Below are 10855 nucleotides of genomic sequence, written 5' to 3'. Positions count from 1 at the left end.
TGAGAAATCAGTTCACCACTCATAACCATCTTACTACCATATCAGTTTTTTTACTGTTGCGCTGAGAATGGGCCAAAACCCAAATGAGATCCACGGTCAGCAGTGGTTCGTTGCTCAGCTCAGGGGCAGAATGAAGCTGAGGTCAAAGTGATAGTAGGCATACACTACGGTCTGTAATGGTGCGACCAAATGGCACTCCGAGCACATTATTCAGAAGTAGAATAATATAAATTCAGGAAACAGTATTTTCAATTTTCTTTAATTCATATCACACTGATGAAGTCATTTGGAAAACGTTGTAACTGTGAAACTCCCCAAGGCTTTAAAGACATTTGAGACCAAATCGAATTTGCTAACATTTATGTCCAAATGCTAGGACACCAGCCCACACAAAAAACTAAAACATTTGAATTTTTTTTGCTATAGCACTGATTATATAAATAGGCTATACATAAATATTATTTTTACAAATTCATATGTGGCACACATTAGTGTGCCAGTGAAACAAATGAAACAATGAAAAAGTAAATGAAAACAACACGTGAAAAGCTAAAGATTAGGCAGCTTTCTAAACATGGTACCACACATCTTCACAAAATCCACTTTCAAAAATCCTCAACCGCAAAACACGCCTTCACTCTCCATCATTCTTAGAAGTAGCCTAGACAGATTTCCTCCTCCTACAGGAGCCATACTGATCTGGGATCAGAAGGCCATGAGGAGAACCCAGAGCCGAGCTGCCTCCAGACCCACAGTGCGATGTCCCTTCCACCCTGTAAGAGACAGAGCTGTAGAAGACAGGGTTCGAGTGACATTCCTGGAAGTCAGACTGCGAAGAGGCCAGGCTCGTGCCGTCACAGGCGGGCAGTCCGTAGCACATCCACGGCCGGAGAGAACGGAGATGAGATCCGGCTGGTAGGTGGGGCATCACTCTCCTCTTGGAGCCTCCACCCTCCATGCATGGATGAGCAATAAGATTAGTGCAGCTGCTCCCTCCACCCACGGGCACGGAGAGGCTGCTTTGGCTGCCGCGTGGAGCCCGTGCTGCAGGGCGGGTGGATGCCGTGTCCTCTCCCCCCATCTGGCCTCCTCCGTGGAGCTGTGCTCCGAGTCCCACCCGGCCCCCCTGGCTCCTCCACCCACTCCCGCCACCCTCATCCGGGTTTGCAGTAAGGAAGCGCAGCACGACGAGATTGAGGAACGCGCCGATCACGCTCAGGCCCACGAGGAAGTACACGAAGGTGAAGGCCACGTACAAAGTCTTCCTCTCCAGATCGCTCTTCTTCTGAAGGGCCACAAAGTCCCCGAAGCCGATGGTGGTGAGCGTGACGAAACAGAAGTAACAGGCGTGGAAGTAACCCCAGCCCTCGAAATAGGAGAAGACCACAGCTCCCACGCATAGAGTACTCAAGCAGGTCAGAAAGCCCACGGCCACCATGCTGCCCATGGATACACCCGGCCCTCGCAAGCCAACGCACCTGCGGCTCCGGCCCATCAGGCAACGCGCCAGCGCGTTCATGCGTTCACCCACGCTCTGGAACATGATAAGGGTCAGTGGAATGCCCAGGACGGCGTAGCACATGCAGAACACTTTACCAGCATCGGTGCGGGGTGTCGAATGGCCATAACCTGTAGGAACATGCAAAGAACGTTCCGGAAACGTACCATGAATGAACGGTTAGGACTTTATATTAATACCTGCTGGTATTAGCTGCTAACGATGAGCACCAATCTTGGCAAGGAGAGATTAGTAGTATTAGTAGTAGTAGTAGTAGTAGTAGTAGTAGTATTTGTTTAACTGTAAATTAAACTTTTACAGATCCAAAGCAGTTACAAACATTTTTTAAGTCTAAAAAGCCCTTTTCATCCAACATGTTCCCAAAGGAGTACAAGAAGTACGTACGTTTACTGTTTACCATTAAAAATCATATGAAGCGCACAGAGAAGGCGGGACCTGTGTAGTGGAAGAAGAAACTCAAGGGCTGCAACCCGAAACGGTTCAAAAGTGGTGAAGGCTATACTTCCTATATAGTAGAATTAAGACTCGGTGTACCTTAAATGTTAAACAACATAACAGTTGCAGAGCAGCAAAAACTGGATGCTACGTTCATTTGCATTCAACAGGCACACAAAACTACTAAAATGTTAAAAATTCCCTAAAGTTTTACCAATAGTCGTGATGACGGTTATAGCAAAATAGAAGGATCCTGCAAACATCCACTGCCGTCCAGCGCGATGAGGTTTTGACAGGAGCACAACGTTCTCAATTTCGTTATAATCCTCGTTTGAGAACTCGAACTTCTGTTTCATTTCTACAATTTTTTCTTCGAGAACTTTCTTTCTGAAACTCTCGGTGTCCGATTCCAGCGCGTCGAAAATCGCAGCTCCCACAAACAAGTAAATCAGCACGCAAATAATCAGCGAGAGAGTTCGAATGTTCTGCGTCTTCATCCTCGTCCGTCTACCTATAGCAAAAATATGAAGAGATGGAAACTGTCCCACCTCATAACGATTTTTTTATGCCACACGGGCAAACAAAATATTGTGCGAGTCTTGTTACGTTTCCAGCTCACACACTTAGATAACATAGCGCACTTCTTAAGGTCTCCTCGGCGAAAATTACGCGCAAGCCAGAGGGAAGTCACAGATCGTGTGTTGAGAAACAGCTGGTCTTTTCATAGTCTAGAACAATCCTGATTACTTAGTCTCATGAAGCGTGAGGCCTATTTGATGTATGCACAGCACACGTGGCTAATGACGCTGACTGATGCACTGAGAACTGGCAGAGATGACCTTTCATGAGACACACTTAGCAACTCTCTGCTGTGGCCCATCATTAACAAAGCTAACCTGGGAGGGAACAGTGTCAAGACAGTGAGGGTGTGGAGGTGTAGAGGAGGGCAGGACGTTCACAGCCAGGATTTAATGAGCGCCAGGCCATTGAGACTTAAATGTCACCATAATACTTAAAACCTACAAGTATGGCTTCAGAGCATGGACTCTGTATCGGACAGAACATGGAACTCGGGACATGGAACTCGGAACCTGACACATAAAGGACCTTGTAGATGGAACTGTACAGACCTGCAGTGTAACTTCTTAATACTGAATCTCTGACCATCAGAAGAGAACTTTGGTGTTGTTCTTTTTTGTGTCAGAAAAACAACAAAACCAGAAACTGAAACTTGTAAAAGTTTAAAAATCTGTAAGAATGTTACTTTTCTTACAAAGTAATTCTTATATTTGAGTTGAAGCATCATGATTTGAAAATATAAAATTAATCAGGAGGAGCTCAACTCCAAGCTTTCTCCTTTCACTGGAACTTCTCCGATTCTCACTGATAACAGGTTTAGCATCCTCTACGTGAGTAGTTAAGACTCCATGAACACGTTCTTTGCTCTCTTTGTAACTGAGAAACTAAAACGCAACCATCTTTCCTGTTGGAGTGGGACAAGGTTTACAAGTAGCTGTGGACTCACAATCTGCATGTTCACCACATGGAAGCCACACACACACAAAGGAAGGTGTAATAAACAGGTTTTCCAGGCTTATGTTTTAACATCTTTTTCATTGTACAATCCAACATATATCTCCAGTTTGAACATAAATAATAATCTGTATTCTTAAGCATAACCTGACTTCACTGGACATTTTTTTTGCCCGATGGCGTCCACTTCACATCCCATGTATGTCGGCCAAAAGCCATTAAGAGGCCCCACGTTCCCAGTTTAGGGCCTTACAGTAGGGGCTCCAGAAAATGGTCTGCAAGAGGAAATCACACAGCATAAAGCTGCTCTAATGGACTTCATGTGTAAAACATCTGTGTTCTGATTCATGGCAAACATGATCAGCCAAGCTCATGTAAATGGATAATAAATGCAAAGCAAACAGTTATCAGAGGATTGTCTGATATCTGCATTTCCTTTTCAGATCTGCATATATAACTCTGTATCACAGAGAAAACTGTTTAGTTTATATACAATTGAATATAAATTGTACAGTCCCTGACAAGTTCTGTTGCTTATCCATGTTGTGGAAGCAAAAGCTTATAACCTGACTTAAATTATAACCTGACTTAAATTAAAATTCATCAATTGGTTTTAGAAATGACTCATATGAAAGCTGAAACCCTCCCAAATGAGATTTAATTTACGAAAATAAATTTGCTTTACTGCAGAAATATTTATCACTTAATGAACACAGAAAGGTCCGATGTTGCCTTGGGGTTCCGGGGCTCGGCCTGGTGCTCCGGCGTGGGGGCGGTTGGCCCGCTCCCCTGGGCGGTTGTGGTCCGGGGCGGCACGGGGCTCCTCGGCGGGAGGGGGGCCCTGCCGGGTGGTGGGTGGTTTTCCGGGGCGCATGGCACTGGGGCTTTGCTACCGGCCCACGGCGGGGGGGCCATCCTGGGGGGGGGCTCTGTTTCCTCTGGTTCCCCTGGACCTGCACTCCTTGGCTGTGGGGACGTTGTCCGGGGTTCTCACTCTCCCGCCTGTGGGGGCGGGCATGCGAGGGTCACGGGGAAGTGCGGCCCTGGGGCTCCACTGCTCCTGGGGGGGCCGTGGGCGGGTGGAATTCCCGGGTCTTTCTCTGCCTGCCTCTGGCCTCTGGTGGGATGTTGTCGCAGCTTTCTACCCTTGCTGGTAAGTACATTCCGTACATTTATCCTATGTTGCACAACTAGGTTACACACACACTCACACATGCATCACGTCATTTGTGCTAAATGTCTTTGGTACACTTTCTGCTTTACGTTGCTGTGGTCATTCGAGCTGGTTGGGTTTTTTTTTTTTTTTTTATATATTATTATTATTATTATTATTTATTTATTTATTTATTTTCCCCTGCCCTTCTGTCTTTTCCCTTTTTATTCTTTCTCTCCACCTCTTTTCTTGGTCCACCTAACCCCAATAATTATCACTTTGCATATTGTCATAATTGTTATAATTGTCATTTGAACTGTACATAAAAACAAAGTTGTCCTCCAAAGATGGGGGGTGGAGGTGGGCCATTTAATTAAAAAAAAATTAAAAAAAAGAAAGGTCCGATGTTGGCAAGACAAAAGTTTTGTCGCCCACAGAAAGTAAGGTGAAAATCAAACAAATAATTCATATACAAATATATGCTTCATAACACTGGTGAATGACGTTGTGGTCCTATTAGAGCCATATTTAATATTTTGTGTGACTTCCATGAGCTTGAAGGACTGCATCCATGCGGTTCAACAATGATTCATACAATTTATTGATGAAGTCATCAGGAATAGCAAAGAATGCAGTCTTACATGCCTCCCAGAGTTCATCAGAATTCTTTGGTTTTGTCTTCCAAGCTTGTTCTTTCATCCTACCCCAAACATGCTCAATAATGTTCATGTCTGGGGACTGGGCTGGCCAGTCCTGGAGCACCTTGATCTTCTTCGCCTTGAGGAACTTTGATGTAAAGATGGATGTATGAGATGGAGCACCATACTGCTGCAAAATTTGACCCCTTTTATGATTGGGAATGTAAGATGTATCTAATACTTCTTGATATTTTAGGCTATTGATATTGCCTTCCACCTTGCAAATGTTTCGCACACCCCCATACTGAATGTAACCCCAGACCATGATCTTTCCACCACCAAACTTGACTGTTTTCTGGGTGAATCTTGGATCCATATGGGCTCCAGTAGGTCTCCTGCAGTATTTGCGGCGGCTGTGGTGTAATTCAACTGAAGATTCATCTGAGAAATCCACCTTCTGCCACTTTTTATTTTTGTTTAGTGCTGCCTTCTGGGCACTGATTCGACCATGGAGGCCATTTCGAGACAGAATCCTACAAACTGTTCTAGTTGACACAGGGACTTGAGGTGACCAGGCCTGGTGGAGCTCTGTTGCAGTGGAAGAGGGACTGGCTTTTGATTTTCTAACCAATAAACGTTCCTCCCGAGCAGTTGTCTTGTGGGGTCTGCCGGACCTGGGCTTGTCAAAAACATCTCCAGTCTTCAAATCTTTTTTTAATTCTTTGTACTGGATGCTGAGACACATTAAAGGTGCCAGCCACCTCTGCAGTGGATTTGGTATTCAGCGTCTTGATAATCAAGGCTTTGATCGCAGGATGGATTTTTGGCATGTTGTCAGCGGTCAAGTTGCAGTGCAAGTGAAGGTCTGGGGTGCCGGAATTCTTTTTATACACACCCAATAATTAACCAATCAATTAGTGAGCACAGGTGAGGCTGTAAACTAGGATTGGGTGCATTATATGACAAGGCGACAAAACTTTTGTCTTGCCAAAATCTGACCTTTCTGTGTTCATTAAATGATCAATATTTCTGCAGTAAAACAAATTTATTTTTCGTAAATTAAATCTCATTTGGGAGGGTTTCAGCTTTCATATGAGTAATTTCTAAAACCAATCGATGAATTTAAAGTCAGGTTATAAGCTTTTGTTTCCACAACATGGATAAGCGACAGAACTTATGTCAGGGACTGTACACCTATATACATTGCGGTGAAGTACGCAAGGTTTTCAGAGAAGGACAGATTTATACATTTTAATTATAAATGTATAAATAGTTTCAATTTCCCATCTGCCCAAAGCTCAGGTCTTGTACCACAGCTCTGGGAGCATGAGGGTCCTGTGCATTATCTTAGCTGTTATTTATATATGTGACGTTTTCAGACCGGTCAGATGCTGGCAGAAAAGATAAGGTGTTTTCTTTTATTCAACAGAGTGTCCAAATTCTTAATCAAGGGTTAAGAACCAGGGTTGAGAAAACAACAAACCCAAGGAACAGAACCCCAAAACAGAGCCGACAACGGTCCAAGATCAAATGAGTCGGAAGCCAAAGAACCAGAGCAGATGCGTGCGGAGGAGGCGACCATAAGCAGAGATCGAACAAACAAAACAGGTCGATAATGAGCCGACAATAATGTCGGGAGAACAGGATGCACGCTGAGAGGAAGAGAGGCCATACTTCACACGACGTAAAGGAGGGAAAAAATAGGACACAACAACATTTGACATCAATTATTATCAATCAGTTTTGTTCCATCACGTTCAGATGTGTGTGTTTATAGACTCCTCGTCATACACTGGTTCCATCCTGGCCAGTGTGGTTCACTGTGGACCGTTCTCATTATCAGCTGTATCGATTTCCTTGACTTCTATATCAGTGTTTGTCAGTGAGAAGCTGCAGCTTCTCTTTCAGGAAGCCATTAACCTCTCTACCACCATTAAGGGCCCCGTCCTACCTCAAGAACACCTGTGTTACCTTTATAACCACGGATGGGCACCATTTGCTCATGGAGAATGAGAATAAACAGAACTAATGTTAAAGCAATTAACATCTGCATAATCATTTTAAAAGGGTCTGGGGAACACACGAGTCTCCAGCCTCCTCCAGGTGCTTGGCATCCACAAGCACAGGTCTCCACGCCAGTTTACGGATGTGATCCGTCTGGCTTTCACACAAATATGTTCTGTATGACATGTGATTCAGAGGCTTTAAACAGAGTTCAGGAAGCAGCTTCTTAACTATTAAGACTGTGATTCTAAGAGAAATTATATTTAAGTTTAAGATGTTTAAGATTAATCATTAATCTACATGGATATTGTTTTAACGATTTTGCAATAAAACTATTTGTACAATATGTTTCTTTTTAAGCCCTGTATTCTTGTTAATCATTAACCTACATGGATATTGTGTAATGATTTTGCAATAAAACTATTTGTACAATATGTTTCTTTTTAAGCCTTGAATTCCTGTATTACTGAACTGTATTTTACAGGCTGCTTTATAACCAATGGTGTCTGTCAGTGTGAAAAAAGGTCACCATGATGTTTCAAAGGCTGTGGGTTCATTTTAAACTCTGCAACATTAAGTTAATGTGTGCTGCACATGATTCACTTAGTATACAGGGATCAGGGTCAATGTTTTTCCCTTAAAATGGAGAAAAGGAGCTGTAATCAGACTTGTCTGATATATTGTTAATTTCTGTTTCATTAAACTTGCAAGCCTAAAACATCATTTAATCATAGTGTTAGGGACTGATTTGTGCCAAATTATTTCCTTATATGTACAGAAACAACAGACATTGCAACAAATACTACTAATAATAATTACTTCAGCCAACAATGCATTACAGGGTATCAGCATGTGTCTGAGCATTTTAAGGCCTTGTTAAGGCACCATACAAAAGATCATGTTGAAGATAAACCGCATGGATCCTCTCTGGCCACACTCTTCTGTGAAGCAGCTATTCACACACTGTGAAGGAGTCTGACCAATGGTTGTGCAGAGTTTGTACATGCTCAGCCAATCATAATGTATGAAACGGTGGGATCCATGAAGAATGGGCAAAGCAATGCAAACAGCCATACAGTGTATGGTGACTGTACAAAGCTAATGTCAACATGAAAGAAAAGTCAAACATTTCTGTTTAATCCAGCTTTAGTGAAGCTTTTAACAGGATGAAGCTGAAATGTGCAGACTTGGTGGCTGAGGTGAGAGAATATTGGTGGTAGGTGTGTATGAGCCCAGTAGAGATTAGTGCTAGGGGATTTACAGCTAGAATTGTAATTATCTTGACAGGGCAAAGCCGACTGGAGCATCAAGACACACAATACACACATAAAACACACAATACACAAAATACATACTCAAAACATAAAACATCCATCCATCCATCCACTGAACCACTTAATCCCGCTAGTCGGGGTCACGAGCCAATCCCAGCATCTCCGGGCGAAGGCAGGGTACACCACGGGCAGTTCGCCAGTCCACCACATGGCCAACACACACACGGGCAATTTTTTAGAGGGATCATTCAACCTAACACGCATGTCTTTGGACTGTGGGAGGAAACCGGAGTACCCGGAGGAAACCCACGCAGGCACAGGGAGAACATGCAAACTCCACACAGAGCAGCCCAGACCGAGAATCAAACCCAGACCTCCTTGCTGTGAGGCAACAGTGCTAACCACCACACCACCGTGCTGCCAACATAAAACATAATAACAGTTTCACACAGTTCAAGGTTTAAAAGACCAAGTATTTTATAGAGTTAAATTTCCCAGTTTATGTGAAGAGATGGATTGTGTCTTTAAAACGCAAATTGCTTGAGGTATAAAAGCGTCCCTCCTACGAACAATCTTGTATCTATGGCAACAAGAACATAGTCCTGACGGAAGCCCGTGAAACGCTCTACACAGGACAGGAAAGGAGTCATCCAAGATGACATTGGCTTTGTTCTGAGGGTTATGGGGTCAGTTCTGAATCCCAACTGTAGAACAGTCACATGTTGTGGAGGTCATTCCTGTACTTAATAAAGAAGTGAAACTAACCAATACATGACAATGACATTACACTTTAGACGAGCATGTGGCAGAACGCACAACGTATATTTATTTCCCTGCCAAATTAATTTAATTTGCTTTAAAAAAAATACTGCCTCTGTTCAAACTTTCTAGTTATCATGGCTGTGTTTTTTTTTTCAAATCTCAACGTATTATAACAGTAAATATCATACCTAGGTACATATAATAATGGACTCTTTCCACTATACCTCCACAAATGTGTGTGTCGGTGTTCAGGTACTTGTGTTTGGAAAGGTTCAAAACCATCTCTTTAGTCTTTCTGACATATAATTCCAGTCCTACAGTGTCACACCACTTAAATCCTGAACCCTGTGGACATGAACTGGGCAGAAGCTCAGAGAAGGTCAAACGCAGCTCCATTAACGAGGAGGAACATTCAAAACGCTCATGCATGGTGTCCATTGTCATCGTCTACACTTCTGCCTGCGTATGAACTGCAGTGGGTGGAGGTTGTTGGCAATGCAACTAAAAAGGTGATTTGTATATTCAGTTTTAAATAAAATTATTTGATGATTGTACTTACTCTGCATTACATTTATATGGTCAATGTGTGTGATAATTCATGCTTGTTTCATTTTAATATACTGGTTTTGCAATTCATTATTGATGCACCTTAGAGAGGGAGTTTCTGTTTTTCAGCATAGCTGAATGAATGCATGGCATTGCAGGATCAACGTCCACTTTTCTTTGTTTTGGCAGACAGGGAGTGTTTCTCTGTTGTGTGACTGGTTTTACAAGGCTCATCACCTGCTGTTTCAGCAAATCCTATTAAAAGAACACCTCAGAAGTTAGAAATATCCCAAGAATGAGGTATTGAAAAAAGTCTGACAACTAATATGACTCGGCACGGGTTGGCAAGATTTGCTTCAGTGTCTTATTTCAAATATAATCCAATTCCTACAACTCTATTTTGAACAGAGTGTACACATATGTCTGTCAGTTAAAGCCCAAATCTTGTCAGGTGGTTCAGTATAACTAATATGTGTGTTTTTCTCATTGCCAAATGCAGATAAAAAATGCATTTTAATCTGTTGCCAGGTATCAGGCACTTGTAGCTGTTTTAAATAAGTACCCTACAGCAGTATGTATATTAGAGCATTACATAATAACCTTGGACAGCCTAGGAGCTTTGATTTATTGAACACATGTGCTAACTAAATGAATGAATAAATAAATAAATGGAAAGCATTTGTAAAGTGTGCGGATTTGATAGCTGATTGTTAGCTTGACAAAAAGAAAACAAACCGCACTGCTACATTTCACCATAGAAAATCACACCACTCCGGTTTTTCTGACGGTAACATGCCCCTACAAAGGTCACTTTCATTGTTTATACAAAACCGAAAAGACATAAATTATTAGAATTGACAGATATGGCTGCTGTGATTAATGGAATATGCTAAGCGGTAGTTTAGACTAAAGGTGATATTTTGGCATTGAACTGGGCTAGGAACACATTTCACATGCATACAAATTACACAGTGACGTCACTTGGTTGGAC

At 42.6% G+C, this 10855-nt stretch overlaps 1 protein-coding gene across 1 annotated transcript; it reads right to left on the bottom strand.

The window, feature by feature from the left end:
* Nucleotides 1-295: 295 nt before the first annotated feature.
* LOC143526695 (potassium channel subfamily K member 15-like) lies at nucleotides 296-2793 on the bottom strand. Its single transcript, XM_077021269.1, has 2 exons — nucleotides 2169-2793; nucleotides 296-1629 (listed from the first exon to the last, which is right to left on the bottom strand). Exons 1-2 carry the CDS (start codon nucleotides 2449-2451, stop codon nucleotides 662-664), a joined length of 1251 nt encoding a protein of 416 aa, XP_076877384.1. The 5' UTR covers nucleotides 2452-2793; the 3' UTR covers nucleotides 296-661.
* Nucleotides 2794-10855: the final 8062 nt, after the last annotated feature.

Source organism: Brachyhypopomus gauderio, chromosome 1, assembly GCF_052324685.1.
Source record: "Brachyhypopomus gauderio isolate BG-103 chromosome 1, BGAUD_0.2, whole genome shotgun sequence".
NCBI lineage: Eukaryota > Metazoa > Chordata > Actinopteri > Gymnotiformes > Hypopomidae > Brachyhypopomus > Brachyhypopomus gauderio.
Note: the sequence above shows the minus strand (reverse complement) of the source record. Positions and strands in the feature narration are given on the sequence as shown.